This window comes from Cotesia glomerata, linkage group LG3 (assembly GCF_020080835.1).
Source record: "Cotesia glomerata isolate CgM1 linkage group LG3, MPM_Cglom_v2.3, whole genome shotgun sequence".
NCBI classification, from domain to species: Eukaryota; Metazoa; Arthropoda; class Insecta; order Hymenoptera; family Braconidae; genus Cotesia; species Cotesia glomerata.
The window spans coordinates 11,245,869-11,266,764 of record NC_058160.1 but is presented as its reverse complement, the minus strand read 5'-3'; the positions used below and the strand labels follow the sequence as shown (position 1 = coordinate 11,266,764).

At 32.0% G+C, this 20,896-nt stretch overlaps 1 protein-coding gene and 1 long non-coding RNA gene across 2 annotated transcripts; both read left to right on the top strand.

Annotated features, from left to right (window-relative positions):
- Positions 1-2,159: 2,159 nt before the first annotated feature.
- On the top strand, positions 2,160-3,477 carry LOC123260587. Its single transcript, XM_044721766.1, has 3 exons — positions 2,160-2,724; positions 2,781-3,357; positions 3,462-3,477. Exons 1-3 carry the CDS (start codon positions 2,160-2,162, stop codon positions 3,475-3,477), a joined length of 1,158 nt encoding a protein of 385 aa, XP_044577701.1.
- Positions 3,478-11,438: 7,961 nt separating this feature from the next.
- Positions 11,439-14,142, top strand: LOC123260933. Its single transcript, XR_006508573.1, has 5 exons — positions 11,439-12,055; positions 12,401-12,549; positions 12,622-12,841; positions 12,957-13,145; positions 13,234-14,142. It is a non-coding gene; the product is annotated as an uncharacterized LOC123260933 (long non-coding RNA).
- Positions 14,143-20,896: the final 6,754 nt, after the last annotated feature.

Here is a 20,896-nt window from a genome sequence, read left to right as displayed (position 1 = left end):
TTTTCACTCATTTTAATGATGGTTAAAGTCGACCTAACCTCAAATTTAACAAAGTATACATACAACGGCGTCACACTGATCAATGCCCACTAAGCTTTGTTCTTACTCGCGGGATTAGTACGCGAAAACAAAGAAAGCGCTGCAATTAAAGGGGAAATTTGTTGAACGCATTCAAGGTCAAGTGAAAGCTCAGTAGTACTACCAGAGCAAGAAAAATAAACCGCAATTAATCAGTATCACAATACACAGCAACAAAGAAACATCCTATATTATTCGTAATGATCATACACAATATATTTTTATCTAGAATTTCATTGAAATTGAATTATTAAATGATAAATTCAAATATTATGGGTGATTTAAATGAGAAATTTATTTAAAAATAAAAACTTCAGAAAAATACAATTAAAAATTTTTACGTTAAATTTGTAACTTAATCAATGAGTAATTACTAATTATAATTATGATACGAATAAAAAAATCAATATTTTTTAAGACTTGATTCAACATTTTGTGGAAATTCAATGCTACGTAAACTTTAATGTCTAATATCTCAGAAAATATCGATCTTAGTGATTTGGTGCTAAAGACCTTTTTTGTAGAGAATTGAATTTCCTACAAAATTATCATTAATATTTTTTCTGTATGTCTTGTTGTTTATGAGATAATGAGTGAAAAAACAAGAATTCTATAAAAAATTCGGTTTGGTGGTCCGTACTACCCCGCCAGTATGAGTTACGACTTCGCGACAATGGACACTTTTGTAGAGCATTCAATTCTAAAAACCCGTCCATGGTCAAAGTGATGCTATGAAATGCCACTGAGCTATAGAAATTAAAAAAAAAAAATGAAAGTTCTCGTATATTTCAAATGGGAAATCTTCACACGCTGTGTAGGAGTACTTAATATTAATATTAAGGGCTCAAACTTTCAGGGAATTTTTTTGGGTGTATTTCCAACAAAATTTCGGGATGGAAACGAAAAAAAAAAAATAGTCGCAAAAAAAAAAGCACCCTAATATATATATATATATATATATATATATATATATATATATATATATATATATATATATATATATATATATATATATATATATAGTACTAGAAACGTCAAGTTCAATAGCTTGAAGCATGTTGATGAATGCATTAAAAGTATTAAAAAAAACAAAGTAAAAGTTAGTACTTTGATGCCTGGCGTTCAGGTCCAGGATGCGGATGCTACTATATATCTTCATCGTAGGCATCCGTCATCTCTGTATCAGCTCCAGCTCGAGGTCCGTAACAAGTACCCGACAATTCATCCTAAAAACATTTGGATTTCGAATACTTCAGTAAATGTCAGGTATGCAGATGCTGAATTACCTGTTAAGTTGAGACCTACAGTGGGAATAGGCCCACTACAGGATTTAATTCAATAACAAATGCTCCCTCACCATCTTCAATGTCCATCGTCTCATCGCAGAGTCCTTCAACTCGATTAAGTAATTTAAAAGTTTGTCATGTAAACGCTCAATCGCTCAGAAATGAGTGTCATTTTGAAATTTTTAAAGAATATTTTAGAGATCATAATTATGACATAATTGCTGTTTCGGAAACGTGGTTGAATCGGTTAATACCCGATAACATGGTGTCTGTCCTACATCACACTCTTTATCGCCATGATCGCCATCTTCGTAGTGGAGGTGGGGTAGCTCTTTATGTGCGAAATAATATTAAAGCTAAATATGTTGCATCTTCAGCAAACTCAGAAGACAAACATCCGGAGTACTTATTCGTTGAAATATTGAGTTCATCAAAGCAAAAGATACTAGTTGGTGTGGTCTATGAACTACTCAACATAGGACATTTAGATGATTTAGAGGAGGAGATGGAAAACATAATGGTGCCATTTAATAACATTATTATTGTTGGAGATTTAAATTCAGACTTAAGTAAAAAGAATTTTTATGGTGATCAACTGCGGAAGTTTTGTGATTGTTTAGACTTGCATATTGTTGAGTATGCTCCTACTCATCACTTACAAAACTCGGATTCTTGGATTGATGTTTGATTGTGGATGATCTGTCCAAGGTGTTGGCGTCAGAACAATCTTCAGAGCCATTTATTTCTGATCATGACTTAATTTCTGTGACTTATAATTACAAAGTTGAATTAAAAATGTGTGAAGATATTGATTATAAAGCTCTGAAGGAGCTGGGCTCAGTTGATGAAATGAACACTTGTTTACATGCACATCTTCAACGTATTATAAATGCTATTGCGCCTAAAAAATTGGTTGTTCCGCGTCGACCACCGGCTCCATGGTTCACAAATGATATTAGAAGTCTCCAATGTCGGAGAAATAAGCTTTATCGCATCTACAGAAGGACGGGTTATGCTTATAAAGAGTACTCTAACGTCAGGCGATTGGTTAAAAGACGTATTACTGAAGCAAAGAAAAAATACTTTGACAATCAATTAATTAATGCAAAAAACTCGAGGGAACTTTGGAATGATCTAAGAAGATTAGGCATTGTTAAACAGAAGAAATCACAAACTATTATAAAAGTTGACTTGAATGAATTAAATGAATTCTTTGCACGTGCATCGGGTAACGTCATCGATTCAGATGTTGACACGTCAGACATATTGTTGGTTGATAATAATGGCGATGAATTCACTTTCACAAAATTGAACACAGTAACAGTTAGAAAATCAATTATGAGATTGACGTCAAATTCATGTAGCTCGGATGGCTTTTCTATCAATTCATATAAATGTGTGCTGCCTTTTTTTCAGCAAGCAATTACAAACCTCTTCAACGTGTCATTAACTACAGGAGTCTTTCCGGAGAATTGGAAGCTATCACATGTGATTCCTATTCCAAAAAGGCTTATCCAGTAAACTGTGAAGATTATAGGCCTATATCGCTGTTGCCAAACTTGTCAAAAGCCTTGGAACGGTGTTCTCATGACCAAGTTGTTAAATATAACAATGACAATAATTACTTCAATGAATATCAGACAGCATTTCGTGGAGGTTTGGGTACGCAGACTGCCATTGTAAAGTTCTGTGACGATATAAGACAAGCGGTGAATGAGTCACAGGTTTTAATTGCGATCTCGTTTGACCTTAGCAAGGCCTTGGATTCTGTTAATCACAAAAGATTATTATGTAAATTGTCATCTATGAACATGTCGAATTCAGCCGTTGATTGGATTGGATCTTATTTAGCAAACAGAAAGCAGTCCGTACGCTCTAGCGAAGGTAACTCGTCGTGGGAAGAAATTGTAAGTGGTGTACCTCAGGGAAGTGTGCTTGGTCCGTTGTTATTCTCACTATACATCACAGATTTAGCTAAACGTTTAGAATGCCAGTACTTATTTTATGCTGATGACTTACTGATATACCTTTCTTGCCATCTTTCTCAAATCAGTGTTTGTGTGAATAAGCTTAACGGTGAAATAATAAAAATCACAGATTGGTGCAGAACTAATCATCTAAAAATGAATCCTTCGAAGACGAAAGCAATTATTTGTGGAAGTAGAGCAAAAATTAGTAGTGATGAGTGCAGACTAGCCGACACAATCTTTGTGGAGGGGTGTGCTATTCCTTATAGTAGCACTGTAAAATACCTTGGGGTGACTATAGATAGTACTCTCTCATGGAAGAATCAAGTAACAAATTTGTGCAATCGCGCTATGAGTATTCTAGCACAACTAAAAATAAACAATGAAATATTTAGTGAAAGTTTACGTATTAAGCTAGTATTTACTTTAATAATTCCTCTCTTTGATTATTGTTGTGCGGCGTATACGAATATGTAAAACAAATTATTACTAAAGATGCAGCGTAAATTGAATTCATGTGTTAGATTTATCTATAAAGTACCAAAATATGAACATGTTACTCCATATTTCAAAAAGTTAGGTTGGCTAAAGCTTGCAGCGAGAAGAGACTATTTCATTGCTTGTCTGTTTTATAAGGAAATTCGACTAAATTATCGGCAGCTATTCGGCTCAAAACTAGACTTTTTGCCTGTAGCACTGCGTAGAGGTGATGTCCGACAAGACTATCTTCGCATACCGCAGGCTAATTATGTCATCTATGATAATTCATTCTTAATTCATGGCATACGTATCTGGAATGCACTGCCAGCTGAGACTGTGGCTGTAGATAATTTGGTTGAATTTAAAAATGCTTGCTTCAATCACTTTTTTGAACATGACAATTAACAATTGCAATCTTTATTTTTTATCTTATTTAAATATTTTTTCTTGTAGAATTATTATGACTTGAAATTAAGTTATTTGTTTGTATTAAATAATCTATTTGGATTTTATAACATTTTAAATTAAATCTAATTGTAAACCTTTAATTAGTTAAGTAATCTTGTAACCTATGTAAACCAATGCAATTTAAATATTGATGGCTTTGAGGGAGCTTAGGTTCCAGAGCCAAATAAATTTTTTATCTATCTATCTATCTATCTATCTATCTATCTATCTATCTATATATATATATATATATATATATATATATATATATATATATATATATATATATATATATATATATATATATATATATATATATATATATACATATATATATACATTAGGGTGTGCCAAAATGTAACTCCCGTGGAGAACCTTTAAAATTGGAATTTTGAGTTCCGCTTTTGACAGGGGCTGTGTTTGGGCATTTCATATGATATTTTGGGGGGAGACGATGTATTTGATTTTCATAGAATTTTTTAACAGAAACTTAGTTTGGGCGTTTCTGGTGAAAATTCAAAATTTCTCCCCCGCAAAATATCTTAGGAAATACATTTTGGCACACCCTAATATACATATGTATATAAACTTTTGAACCATATGCATTTTATGACTCAGCTCGACGAGTATAGTCAGAATATAGCAAAATTTTTTAAAAGTTCCGTCATGAGGACCAATGCAATAGTTAGATTTCTATTAAATCTACTAAAAAGGAGAAATCTTCTGACAAAAGATACTAAAGTTTCATTTTATCGGAATCGAGAGAGGCTTTCCGTAAATATTTTGAAAAAGAGAAAGATTTGCTTTATTGCACTGATGTGAAAGGACTTGTAGATGAATTAAAGCTAAATAGATATAAGCCTGAAGATTGGCAGTTATTCATTGAATCGTCTCAACGCATTCTTAAGGCAGTTCTTCTTCACAACACCAACAAATTTGCGCCTTTACCTTTAGCTCACTCAACTGTACTTATAGAAGAGTACACAAATCTAGAAACTGTCCCGGAAAAAATTAAGTATGAAGAACATAAATGGCAAGTATGTGGTGATTTGAAGATTTTGTCCATGATCCTGGGACAACAATTTGCATTCACGAAGTATCCATGCTATTTATGTATGTTTGACAGTAGAAATCGCAAAAATTACTACGTCAGAAAAGTTTGGCCTCCGAGATCTTCATTTAGGGTTGGATCACATAAATTATGTGACATAATATAAAAACTTGAGAGGTGTCAAGGGACACCCGGATGGAACGAAGTTCCTTTCGATTAATTAGTGAAGGAATTGTAATAAAATTTTATTTTATTTAGAAAGAAGAAACGAAAATAATCCTGATAGCTATTAAATCATAAAAGTTAACGTTAAAATGCAATCCAACTTATGCACAATCTAGTGCCGGAAATTCACTTTAACTTTTCTCAATATCTTGTAGTACAAGTCTTGATATGAACTTTTAGTGAAGTTGGACAAGACACTTATTGATATGGCAGATTATCAGAATTTGATTCTTTTTTACATCGATAGGTAATTTATCGGTAAAAAAACGAAGCACAGTAAAAATTTTTTACCACCCTGCACGGAAAAAGTATATATTCTGGAATATATTCTGAAATATATTCCAGAATATATCCGAGAATATATTCCAAATATAACCCGTTTTGCCCAAGGAATATATTCCGGAATATATGGGCATGCACTCACTTGTATTCCGTTTTACTCCAAATTTTTCTTTGGTCTATATATAGTCTGGTCTGTCGTCAGATCTATGGTCTGATCCATCGTATATATACTGAATATATTCAGGTATATATACTTTTGAAATATATTCCTTGGGTAAAACGGGCTATATCCGGAATATATTTAGAATATATTCTCGGACATATTCTAGAATATATTTCAGAATATATACTAGAATATATACTTTTTCCGTGGGGGACGTACATAACAAAAAAAACAATATTTTATAGTTCGACCGGGGAGTCGAACCCGGGTAGATTGGTTACGAGGCTAGCTCTCTACCAGATGAGCTATGCGAGATGCTTGACGCGAATTTAACTTTAGTCACTTATTTTTGACATATTATTTCTATAATGTACTAGCTGACCCGGTGAGCTTCGTATCACCTACAATATATTTTGTTACACCTTTCGATCAGCGATTATCAATCTTTAAAATCTAATCTACTTCGATAAAAAATAAATACTGGCTGTATGATGTACAGTTAGAATTTTGTCAAGTTATTAAATAAAACTCGCTTCTTATTATTGCCTGAAAATCAAGATCCCAAAAAATCCACACTGAATTCATGAAATTTTTTTTGTCCATGTATACAGAAGATTGATGATTAACAATTTTAGATCTGTTGATTTCCTTAGCTGAACTTACGGGTTTTCCAAAAATTTTATTCTTTTGAAAACATCCCTGAACTATAGCGAACATAACAAAAAGAAAATTTTTGAAATCGGTCTAGTCGTTTTTGAGTTTTAGCGAGGCTAACGCACAGCTATTCATTTTTATATATATAGATAAATATAATGTCACGGGGCTCCTTTATTACCCGTTGAAGGTCCTCGCCCCAGCAACGGTTAGTTATCAACAGATCACGGGCGCTGTGGTCAAGGATGCTCGCGCAGTTAGAAATAAATTCACATAAGTTCCGGGGCCTAGAGAGTAAGCGTTCCGAGGGTGGGGATAATTCCACACGGAGGTAGAGTGAAGTTGCCGCACCGAAAGAAGACATTGTGAAGCCGAAGCCCAACAAAGTTGCCTCGTAATTCGACAGTAGAAGGTAATTATCTTTGTTCCTTCGAACCTTTCGTGGAACGAAGCGATTATTCATCATTAATAATTTATATCTATTTTGCTAGGCATTTAGCCGGCTTAATTAAATTAAACAATTACTCTAACTGTACTGTGATTACAGATTATTAAATATCGCCAAATAATTCCCGAGAAGTAGCGCAAATAAAAATTGGCTAGCCAGCGAGCAGTGGAGATTGTTATAGCAGACGCACCGGGACCCAAGTAAGTGCTAAAAAAACTACAAGAGTCGCCAGGAAATTATAACAATCCCAGGTACTGATAATTAACCTCTGTATAAATTTTTGCGTTGCTCGAGGAAATTCTAGGCACCAGTCAGGTTCCTTCTTCCAATCACTCGATTTATTAATTAATGATTGAATTTATTTAATATCTAAATTTATAAAATCGAGGTTAAGAATAATTTAATTAAAATTAAGATAAATTCTCTAAAATAAAATAATTTAAAATTAAAATTAAAGGCGGTTAAAATTATAAAATAATTTAAGTTAAAATTAAAATAAAATTTATAAAATTAAAATAAAGTTTATAAAATTAAAATAAGTTCAAAATCAAATTAATGGTTGAAATCAAAAGTAAAATCTGCTTAATAAATTTTAAAATAAATTATAATTAAATTAAAATCAACGCGAAATATTATTTAAGCCAAAATTAAATTAATAAATAAAATTTATCTCCATAGATTAAAATAATTCTAAAAGAAAAAGTGAAAATTACAATTAAAATTAATATTCGAAATTTAAAATAATTTATAAATTAGTAAATTAAATTTAGAGAATTATAAAAATTAGAATTATAATTAAATTAAAATTGTTCAAGACTTCGATAAATAAATTTTTCCAAGTTCAGTAAATAATTATTGAGAAAAACTACAGTAAAATTTTGACCTTGGAAAATTTAGCCAAGCTAATATTCCTATGTTAAATCTACTCTGGAATTCAAGATGGACGCTAAGCCGAGTAATCAGGCAGATTAAATTCGATTTAAATAAATCTAAAATTTTTGGTTTCAAGAAAGTTTCTGTGATAAATTAATAACAATAATAATATGAAATCAAAATTTAAATTTAATTATTTATTGAAGTTAAGGTTAGGAACCGGGATTCGAATTTGATTCCCAGGAAGGTATATTGTGAAACGCGAGTATTAAGGAATATTGTTAATTAAAATTAAGTGAGTTATTTTAATATTGTTATTAGAAATAGTGTGATAATTGGGTAAATTGTTTTATTAAAAAGTGTGTGTGTGTGGAAATATTTTACATTATATACTCCTCGTTCACGGGCTGTTGAGGAGGTTAGTATTAGCGGGTTGTCGACTAGTTTCATGGTATCCTCCTCTGTCCTAGTCGACTTCAGGTTCCTTAGTCCCGTAGTGAGGGTCCGGGTGACAGCGAAAGGGCTAAGGACGGTTTTTGAACCTTGGGCAGGGGTCCAGGCGACCACCCAAGGTCAGATCTAGAGTCTTAGAGCGTGAAGTTCCGGTGGACAGCGCGATTTAGTTAGAAACTGCGGTATAGATGCTCCATAAGAGGGTACCGTCAGGAATAAGGAACTATGATAGAAACTGCAGTATAGATGCTCCATATGAGGGTACTGTCAGGATTAAGACTTTTTTTTTAGAAACTACAGTATAGACGCTCTATAAGAGGGTACTGTTAGGATTAAGACTTTTTATATTTTATAAGAGTATGTGTGTATGAGATAATATTCAAGGCTATTGTAAAAATAGTTAAATAAATTTGGAGTTAAATTGAAAATTAAATGTTGTTATTTTTGTCAGCCTAATTATGATCTTCCCGACCCTTAAACATCTCTCATTGCTTGGACCGGTTCTGGAAACCGTGAAAAAAATTCCAGTGGCGCCCTTAAATTAAAATAAAAAAAGGGGGCGACATAGTAGCAGGAACCTACCGTTACAATAAAAAATATGAACATAAACACGAACAAAACAAAAGTAATGACAAACATTCTTCTTGAGTTTCTTCTTGAGATTTGTTGTTATGTCCTACAAACTAAATATAGGTAACCAGTATAACTCTGCAGTATACTTGTACATATTTTCCTACATATTGAACAATTTTGGTACACTCTTGGAATTGAACAATTTTGGTACACAAAATTAACAATTTTTTATTTTTTTAGCTGAACTTTCGGGTTTTCCAAAAAATTTTTTTTTAAATCATCCCTGAACTATAGCGAACAAAACAAAAAAAAATTTTTTCAATCAGTCCACCTGTTTTTGAGCTTTAGCGAGATTAACGCACAGCAATTTATTTATATATTTTTTTATTATTTGATGATGATTAATGATAATGATTTTTTTAGCTGAACTGTCAAGTTTTCCAAAAAAAATTTTTTACTGAATCATCTCTGAACCGTAGCGAACAAAACAAAAAAAATTTTGAAAATCGGTCCAGCCGTTTTTGAGTTTTAGTAAGATGAACGGCAATTCATTTGTTTTTTTTTTTTTAGCTGAACTTTCGGGTTTTTGAAAAATTTTTATTTTTCTAAGCCATCCCTGAACTATAGCGAACAAAACAAAAAAAAAATTTTGAAAATCGATCTAGCCGTTTATTAATTTTTGTAAATTTCTACATGTCAATTTTTTTTTCTAATTATTTTTTACCATAATTTACTTGTTAAAAAAAATTCTTAAAATTATCAAATGTCAGCTAGATTAATTTTCATTTTTAGCTTTAAAAATGTAAAAAAATGTTTTAATAATTTCTTAATAAAAATAAATTTCTGAAATTATATGATGTTTAATTTTCTTAAATATAAAAATACTCTGAAACCTTTTATGAAATTATTTACAAAGCATTAAAATTTTTATTTATCGTCCTATTATTTTTCATTAATTTTTTATAAGAAGTGATTGACAATTAACTTGCAAAAAACTTTTTTAAATCATGGTTTTCTAATCAACTTGAAGGTCCAATTAAATATAACTTGAAGTAACATTAATTTTTCTATAAATTTTACAGTTAAAATTACAGTAATTTTTCATTAAAAAATCTTCCAACGTTAAGTTACTATACAATTTCAACACAAATTGTATATAAGTTTTACTGTACAAGTCTTGGAGTAAACTTAACGTTAACTTTGACTAAACTTCTTATACTACAAGTATTTTTATAGTAAGTGTGGCTATCAGGGAACTGGCTTGCTTTCTATAAGAAAGAGAGAGACAGACAGAGAAACATGCGCACGCCACACGGCTTACAATAGCTTACTATAGCAAAAAGTGTCGTTAAAACTTTTCGTATGAATTTTTTCCGTCTAGCCCCCTTTCGCAACGCGCGATATGGAACTTCGTTCTAATAAGGAAACCGCTTGTTGATCTAACCAAAATTCTCATTCCTTCTCTTCATAATATTAAACTTGGGTTAATAAAACAGTTTGTGAAAGCTGTAACGGAAGGTTCCTACTACTTGGTCGCCTCTTGTTTTAATTTTAAAATTTAAGAGCGCCAAGGGAATTTTTATCACGGTTTCCAGAACCGGTCCAAGCAAGAGAGATATCAAAGGGTCGAGAGAAATTATAATTAGGTTGACAAAAATGATAACAGTTATTTTTGAATTTAGTCCCAAATTTATTCGACTAACTTTTACAGTAATCAAATATTAACTCACACACACTCTTATACAATATCAAAAGTCTTAATCCTGACAGTACCTTCATATGGAGCGTCTATACCGCAGTTTCTAATAAAAGGTCTTAATCCTAACAGTACTCTCTTATGGAGCGTCTATACTGTAGTTTCTATCAAAATTTACTTAATCCTGACAGCAGCCTCATATGGAGCGTCTATGCTGCAGTTTCTAACTACCTAGCGCTGTCCACCGGACCCTCACGCTCTATGACTCTAGATCTAACCTTGGGTGGTCGCCCTGACCCCTGCCCAAGGTTCAAACCGTCCTTAGCCTTTTCGCTGTCACCCAGACCTTCACTACGGGACGAAGTAACCTGATGTCGACTAGGACAGAGGAGGATACCATGAACCTAGTCGACAACCTGCTAATACTAACCTTAGGGAAGGGCATAAAATATCGATATATTAAACTATCGATATTTTTTCAAAAAATAATCGATAAATATCGTCGATTTTTTTTATCTTGAAATATCGATGATCGATATTTATTTTCGAGTATCAAATTCGATATTTTTTCAAGATCTTCATAATATTTTGTTATCTATTCCACTTACTGTTATAATATTTTACTCGTTCTAAGTATAAATTAATAAATTAATTACATATACAAGTAAGTATACGTTTAAGAGTAGACTAGAGCGCGTGAGCTTTACTATAAGTGCTGCCTCTATATGTCAGAGAGCCAACCACAGTTGGTATAAGGTTGTGTGTGTAGTGTACATAAGTGACAGTTACAGTTTATTGGCGGCAAGTTACTTTACGCAGCGTGGTTCATTGTGTGTTTTTATTTTTTAATTGTTATTGTTTAGTTTGAAAATGTCTGCGGTGTGAAATTTTTTCGCAAAAAAAGGAAACAATCAACTTGTTTCTTGTAATTTATGCGATAAAGAATATACAACGTGTGGAAATACTACAAATTTATTCACTCATTTAAAAACAAAACATTATAATGCTTATATGCAAATGTTAAAGCATCAGACCCTTTCAACAACGAAAAAATCTGGGAAAAGAACTGAAGTTACTGCATCAATAGATAATGATGATCCTGATGTTGATGTATGTCTCATAAATTCTATAAAAAATTGCATTCATCCAACGTATGATTAAAAACGAGAAGATTATGATTTAATATTTCGTTTGTTGATTTTTTTAAATATTTTTTTATTTTCAGGTTACGTTGTCAAGAAATAAAAGTTCAAGTCAGAACCAAAATATCACAGACGATTCTTCGAATTCTGCAGAAACTAAGTCCCACAACTATGAACCTAAAAGAAGAAAACAATCCACCCTTGAAAGTTGCTCAGAGAGAAGTTTAAGTTTTGAAGGTAATTTAAAGTCATAGTTCACAATTATTATTGATATTTCGTAATCAATTTATGAAACTGAAGTTAGCAGACACTTGACAATTTTTTGATTTTTCTTGAAAAATAAACTAGACATAGAGAATTATTTATAAAAATCTTATTTATAATTTTTAGAGCTTCTAAAGATTAAGTTTTCAAATAAAATTTTCTTGCTATAATTTGTTTGTTAAAAAAATTCTAAAAATTATCAGATGTCTCTCAATTTCAGTATCATATTAATTTGCGAAAATATTGATTAATTAGACTTGATTCATACTATATTATCAAATGATTATAGTATTACTAAAAATTATGTATATATTCTAGAAGGCAGACAGAAACATAATGAAATTACTCAGGCATTAATTTATATGATATGTAAGGACAATTTCCCACGATCATGTGTGGAAAAAAGTGGTTTGCAAAAATTCATTCGTACTGTTAGCCCTCTCTATAAGCTTCCATCCAGAAAAGCGGTATTTAATGACATTTTCTTATATATTTTAATTAAATTCACAGTTTGATAATTGCTTTGTTTTTCATTTCAGATATCTGGTTTGATTGAAAATAGATATAATACTACAAAGGCGATCCTTATGAAAGTTTTAGACGAGGCAAATTTCTTATATTTTACCAGTGACATACTCACAATCACTAATTCAACAAGAAGTTTTTTTGGTAGTGACAGTTCACTTTATCATTACCATCAAAGAAAAGAATTTTTCTGCTATCCAGAGTATAAACCTATGCGCGCAAAAACTATCACAGGTATAACTGATGGACTTTTAAACATCAATAATTAAAAAAACTCCACTTCTTAATCATTTTGATCGGTAATGAGTAATATTATTCAATATAACGGATAAACATATATCTTTTTCAGAGTCATACAGCCCAGTAAATCACAAAAACATGGAATGCTATCTGCGACGAGTTTTCTATTGATAGAAGTAAAATTATATCGATCACTACAGATGGTGGCGCGAATATGGTTGCAGCAGTGCCATTGTTTTTAGGAAAAGATCATAGGATTCCCTGTTTAGCTCATTGTTTAAACCTTATTGTTGATGGGGTACTAAAGGAAATTCCAGCATTTTCAGCACTTTGTGATCACGTTAAAAGTATTATTACATTTTTTAAACAATCTGTAAATGTTTCAGACCAATTACGAGCAGAGCTACAAGCTTCAGGCAAAAAAGAAGGCGAAGTTTTGACATTGATCCAAGCAGTCAGCACTAGATGGAACTCGTGCTTAGATATGCTGGAACGGTGTTAAATTGTCAGGAATCGTAGCTAAAATTTTAGCCACTAAAAGCCAAACTAACAAGAATACGCCTGATATGGTAGCAACTTCGCAGCTTAAAGTAATTCGAGACCTGACTACTATTCTAGGTCTTTTTAAAGAATCTACTGAAGAGATCAGTGGAGAATATTATGTTACGTCAAGCTTGGCAATTCCTGTTTCTAATTTACTTCGTCAAGTTACTGATTAATCAACGCCATCGACTACTCTAGGAGAAATTGTTAGAGGCCTTACTTAAAAAAGTCGAAGAAAAACTAGTTCCCCTTGAGAAAAATACTTTTCTTTCGGTGGCGAGTATATTAGACCCACGATTTAAACGTCTTCATTTCACGTCTCCACTCGCTGTCTCCAGTGCTATTTCAAGACTCAGCAATGACATTCGCTCAGAGCATAGGCGAAGAGGACAACGATCTCCAGATCCAAGACCAGCTCAAGCATCACCAGAAGCTAACTCGTCATCTATTTGGTGTAGCTATGAAAAATTAATAACGCTTAGTTCAAATAGAGCAGAAATTCTAAGCTCTGGCAGCATTCCCAATGAACTAAAACAATATTTGGACCAACCAAATAGCTTTAAAATATTTGATTTGTCAGGCTTCCTCTATAGCATCTGGAAGACTTGCTTTGGCCGTTAATTTAGCTGTTCCAGTTAATAAAAGCAGGTTAACTGGAGAGCATGTTAAAGAGCGAGTACTTTTAATGTCTATACCAGATGATTACTGGTTTGAATAAAATTCAGATTACTAACCGCTGTTTAAATTTTCATTTTCTGACATTGCTAAAAACTTCATTTTATTAATAATATTTAAATATATAAATATTTTCTTAGTAAATAAATTAAATTGAAAAAACTAAATGTGTGTTGATATTTTTTATCGTTCCAGTAATTCGACTATTTTTTGAGTAATCGCACCTCGAAGTAAAAATATCGATAAATCGAAATATCGATATTTTTGTTCTGCATAAATCGATATTGTTTAAAAATATCGATGCGATATTTATAGATATATTTTTTTCATTTCCCGAGAAAAAATATTCATATATAATTATATATAAATTGGTTATATATGATTATATATGAAAAATGGCCAAATATAATCATATCTAATCATATATAATTATGTATAATTATATATAATTATATATAATTATATATAACAATATTTAATTATATATTTATTACATCTAATTATTTATTGGGTTAATTTTATGGATAGAGTATTTAATATGGTCCTACGCACTTCTCTGTAACCAATTAAAATGCAAAAAAAAAATCTAGCTATAATTTTACGGTTATAACACCAGCGGTCACCTATCCCACAATTAACCCTGCTCAATGCTGCTTAACTTTGGTGATCTCCGTGCGTCTTGAAGTTTCTGTCTGCTGTGCTGCTGTCTTAGATGACAATGATTCTATGATCTACATAATTTATCATATGGGTTTATCATAAATATAATATAAAAATTGATTTTATAATATATTTGGGTAGTCATAATTCATAATTTATTTATTTTACCGAATCTCATGATAATATAACACTTATTTAAATAATAAAATAAATAATGATTTTACTATTAAGTAGTAGCAGAGCAGACCAAAACATCTCATAGGAAATGTTACAAATTTTGTATTTCAGAATTATTTAAACGTAATTATAAACATAATTTTACACTTTTTGTGATTACCAAAGAAAAATTTTTTTTCAAAGAAAAAAATTTTATATGTGTTAATTATATATAAGCATATAAGAGTCTGGCAATGGCCTGGTCGGCTCGGTGCTCGCTTTTCGAAAGAGTGGGACCCGGGTTCGATCCCAGCACGCACCAATATTTTTCAGTGATTATAATTAAAAATATGTGTGTTACGTTACGTTGCCAGCCTCTGGAAGGGGCAGAGATAGCCGGGTGGCACACGTCTGACTTGGGCGATCACACATTTTAGCAACAACTTGAATGGGTGACCACTTTAGTCAGCGTTGGCTAGCGCGAGGGATCTCTGCACACTAGGAGAGGGGCCTAATGCTCCAGTGGTCGATAAAGAAGAGTTTCTTATCAATCAGTGTAGACTTAGCCCAGCTTCTACTGTACTATTATAGGTTTTCTCTGTGGTTTCCCCATGATTCTGTTCCAACAGCCTGAGAAGGTGAGGTTCAGGGTGAATACGGTACAGAAAGCACAAGTCGGTCCACAGCCGCAAAAATTAAAAGTAGAAATGAAGTGTCAAGTGGGACTTGCTGAGGTCCAATATGAGAAATAGAAAAAGCGTAGAGCTAGGAGAAAAAAGAGGAATTAGCCTTGTAAAAACCGAGAGGTGTACAAGTAAAGCATAATAATAATAATATATAAGCATATATAATCATATATACTTATATATAATTATATATGAGACTATATATAATCTTGGATGGCTGTATATTGCTCCATATATAGTCATATATAATTATATATGATCATATATAACCTTATAAACAATTCCATATATAATCATGTATGATTATATATACTTATATATAATTGTATATGGAACTATATATAATCCTGCATGGCTGTATATTGCTCCATATATAGTCATATATAATCTTATATACAATTCCATATATAATCATGTATGATTATATATAATTGTATATAAGTATATATGTGATTCCATATATAATCATTTATAGTTATATATGATTACTAGTTGATACCCACTGCTTCTGCTGGGCATACAATAAAATTTTATGTTGTAACCTAGATGAAAAATATAAACAAAATGATTAATTTCAAAAAAGATAATTAATATAAATTTTGAATTAGAGAAAAAGTGATTGTTTATGATAACCGGTGTTAGCGAGTATTAAATATATGAGAAAAGTATTTTATTATTAATAATCAATCAATCAATGGGTCAGTTAGTCAGTAAATCTGTCATTAGACAGATTTCCGCATCACCCATGACGTACCGTGTAGTGAGATGCGTTCCCATTATAATAATGTTATCCTAAACATTTAGTCTAGACCGGATAGGTCAAATGGTAGAGTAGCCGACATGTCACCGGAAGGTTCTGGGTTCGAATCCCTGTCCGAGCTATCTGAATTTTTTTCTCGCATATTCTGTAAACTCTATTAAGAAGGTCCTTCCTATTTCTTTTCTCAATCTCTTCCTCCTCCAATTATTCTGTTACGTGAATGTTGGAACGATTCACGTAATAATTATCCGTAACTCCTATTCTTTTCCGCTTCATAGTATTATTTAATTTTAAAATGTCAATAATTTTAATTTTAAAAAAAATGTTAATAATAAAAATACTTTTCTCATATATTTAATACTGCTAACACCGGTCATCACAAACAATCACTTTTCTCTAATTCAAAATTTATATTCATTATCTTTTGAAATTAACCATTTTGTTTATATTTTTTCATCTAGGTTACACCATAAAAATTTATTGTATTCCTATCGAAGCGGGCGGGTATCAGCTAGTTATTAATAAATTCATAACAAATTATGGTATTAAAAAAATATATTTATTATTACTCATTTTATTAGAAATTATCTTAAATCGACCGTTTTTATAATAATTTAACGATATCGTTGTAAAATTTTAGAGAAGACGCATCAGACACAATTTACCATTTTAATTTTTAATCATTAAAATCAGTATAATCATTTAACAATATCAACTTGATAATATTTATGTTTAATTTATCTGTGTTATGATATAATCGAGTTCATCCTTCATGATTATTCCAATACATATAAGTTATTTCAGTTATTAATGATTTAGCTATTCTTTCTTAAAAAACGTATGATTATGCAATTCTACTGTCCTAACAGTCAATCGATAAAATTTAAAATCAATCATTTTGACAGTTATTATAGCAACGGTAACCATGATAACGGTAACCATGGTAACGGCAACCATGGTAACGGTAACCATGGCAACGGTAACCACGGCAACGGTAAATCATAGCAACGGTAACCATGGCAACTATAACCATGACAATGGAAACCATGGCAAAGGTTGACTAGCGTGGGTCGATGTAACAGGGTAGCGTTCGATAATCTACGGGTGCCCCTGATGGTTTCCTAGCTTAGAGGGTCAAAAATGATATTTCGCTCCCAAAAAGAGAGAGATATAGGGAAGGGGAAAGATTATAGGGCACGGGAGGGGAGGAGAAGAATGAGAGGGAGGGGAGGGCATATGTGATGGTAGACGAAAAATTCATTTTGGCTAGGAATTGCGTAAAATCCGTTCTTAGTGAGCGTCTACATCACGAATGGAGTAACTATGCTAAATTTCAAGTCAATCGGGCGAATAGTTTCCTGAGATCTCGTGATGAGTGAGTGGTATTTCGCTTATATATATATAGATATACAATTATATATGATTATAAAGAAACATTTTTTCTCGGGTTGCCCATCCCTAACTAACCTCTTCGACAGCCCGTAAACGAGGAGTATATAATGTAAAATATTTCCACAAACACTCACTTTTTAATAAAACAATTTACCCAATTATCGCACTTATTTCTAATTAACAATTTTTAAAATAACTCACTTAATTTTAATTAATAATATTCCTTAATACTCGCGTTTTACAATAACCTTCCTGGGAATCAAACTCAAATCCCGGTTCCTAACCTTGACGTCGATAAATAATTAAATTTAAATTTTCAATCTTATTATTGTTATTATTAATTTATCACAGTAACTTTCTTGAAACCAAAAGTTTTAGATTTATTTCAATTGAATTTAATCTGCCTGAAAATTCGGCTTAGCGTCCATCTTGAATTCCAGAGTGGATTTGAGATAGGAATATTAGCTTGGCTAAATCTTCCAAGGTCAAAATTTTATTATATTTTTCTCAATAATTATTTACTGTAATATCGAAAAATTTATTTATCGGTCTTAAACAATTTTTAATTTAAGAATAATTTTTGCTTTTATAATTTTATAATTTTAATTTACTAATTTACAATTTACTTTAAATTTCGAAGATTAATTTTAATTATAATTTTTACTTTTAACTTTTAGAATTTTTTTCGAGGTTGATTTTAATTACCAATTCTAATTTTAACTTTTAGAATTATTTTAAGTTTTGAGATTAATTTTAGTTATTAATTTTAATTTTTATTTTAATAATATTATACGTTAATTTTAATTTAATTGCAAATCGTCTTAAAATTTAATTGACAGATTTCATTTTTACTTTTAATCTTAACTTAATTTTTAATTATAACTAATAATTTTTATTTCATAAATTTGATCTCAATTTTGACTTAGATTTCTTAATATTTTAATTTGTAAATTTAATTATAACATTTAACCTCCTTTGATTTTAATTTTAAATTATTTTAAATTTTGGAAATTTATCTTAATCTTGAATTTTAATTAAATTATTCTTAACCTCGATTTTATAAATTTAGTTATAAAATAAATTCAATTAATTAATTAATCTAGTGATTGGAAAACGGAACCTGGCTGGTGCCTAGAGTTTCGTTCAGCAACGTAAAATATTTTACAGAGGTTAATTTTCAGTACCTGGGATTGTTGTAGATTCCTGGCGACTTAGGTAGTTTTCTCAACACGTATTTGGGTCCTGGTGTAACAGCTACAACAATCTACTTTCTGACTACTCAAATTACTTATGCACTCCTTCTTGGTAACTTTGGCGTTCTTAATAATCTTGTGTTAGTAAAATTCGTGGCAGCTTGGTCAGGCTCCGTCTTTAAAATGTCTTTTCTCGGTGTGACCACTTCACTCTTGCCCGGCGTGGGATCATCCCCACCCTCGAAGTACTTTCACTCTAGGCCCCAGAACTTATTTTATCAAATTTTCACTGCTCGAGCATCTTAGACCACAGCGCCCTGTGATCCGTCGATAATTAACCGTAGTCAGGGCAAAGGCCTTCAAATGATAACACAGAAGCCCCGTGACAAAGATCTTGATAAAGAAGGATAGTGCTTTATATACCTGCGTCAAGTGTTTAATCACAAATCAGATGCGAAATTGAGAGAAGGCGTCTTTGATGGACCGGAAATCCGGACGTTATTTAAAGATGAAACATTTATTTCAGTGATGAATGAACAAGAAAAGGCATCATGGCTAAGTATCAAAGAAGTGTGTACTAAGTTCTTAGGTAACACCAAAGATGCTGATAACGAAAATATTGTGGCCAATATGATCGCAAACTTTCAACGTTCAGGTTGCCTAATGAATTTGAAACTTCACTTTCTTGATTCGTATCTCAACTACTTTCCGGAGACCAACGAAGACTTTAGTGAAGAGCAAGGAGAGAGATTTCATCAAGATCTCAAAGGATTTGAATGGCGATTTGAGGTGCAGTGGGGAGTAAATATGTTTGCAGATTACTGCTGGATGCTACAAAGAGAAACTCAACAAAGAGAAGTTATGAAGTTATTTTTAAGCTTTGGAGCTTTGGAGTTATTTTTAAAAAATATGAAAATTCAAATTTTTTTTTAATTTCTTCGGAATGGCTTGATGAATTCACTTAAATCTAATCAGATCTACGTTTTGATAGACCCTTTCGAATGACGTCTCGTAGAACTCAATCGGTTGATTTGTTTTTGAGAAACCGTACGACAAAAATTTATTGACACACACACGGCCGGGCACCTTGGCGGGAATAATCAGAATAGCTTCCTGGAACTTTAACACGTAGACATCTGATGAAAACTCGACTTTTGAAAATCGGACCGAAATCAATAATTTCCCATTATTAAAAGTTTTCAATTTTCTAAGCGGGAAGTTAAAAATATATATTAATATGAAATATCGTGAATACAGTTGCCGGTTCTCACGCAAACATACGTAGGTGTAGTTATTTTATTTTGTTGGTAACTTTTTTTTAAAAAAACTAAAATGTTGAGTAGCTAACTTCAGGGTGTCGGTTTTTCGTGACGGTAGGCGCGCGCATCGTAAAAATTTACCCTCATCATTTTTGCCTAACGCGCCAAAAGAAGTATAACTTCAAAAATTTTTAACTTCCCGCTAAGAAAATCGGAGATTTTCAAAAATCGGGAAGTTATTGTTTTCACCCCGTTTTGCAAAAATCGAGTTTTCATCAGATCTCGACGTTTGAAGGTCACAGGAAGCTTCTCTGACTATGCCCGCGAGGTTGTAACGGTGTCTGTATGTATCTGTGTGAGTGTGTGTGTGTGTGTGTGTTTTTTTTTTTTTTTAAGGGGGGGAATCCTTTTTACGGATTCTAGGCATAGCTGTTTGGCCTGGATATGTGGCGACTCGACGCAGCGTCATACTAAAACTCGACGCTGACGCCCCTACCCACTAAACCCTAAACCCCTTTCTCTTCTATCCTCTGATCCCCCATGGTACCGCCGTAAGGCATTTCTTCGCGGGGGGAGGAATTAGCTGCCGCTCTTCCTTCTGGTGGCTAAGATGTTATTTCTTTCTTCTAGATTCTGTCTTTCGCTCTTTTCCTCTCAATGGATCGCAACTCTGTAAGCACTTTTGTAGCAAAAGTGCTTGTGGCGTTCCAGGCAGCTTCTGACGA

Bases quoted from the DNA above. Each gene is read 5' to 3' on its own strand.
- LOC123260587 (XM_044721766.1), top strand. From the start codon at position 2,160: ATGTGTGAAGATATTGATTATAAAGCTCTGAAGGAGCTGGGCTCAGTT. The intron at 2,725-2,780 runs GTAGCTCGGATG...CCTTTTTTTCAG, and splicing joins GAGATTGACGTCAAATTCAT to CAAGCAATTACAAACCTCTT.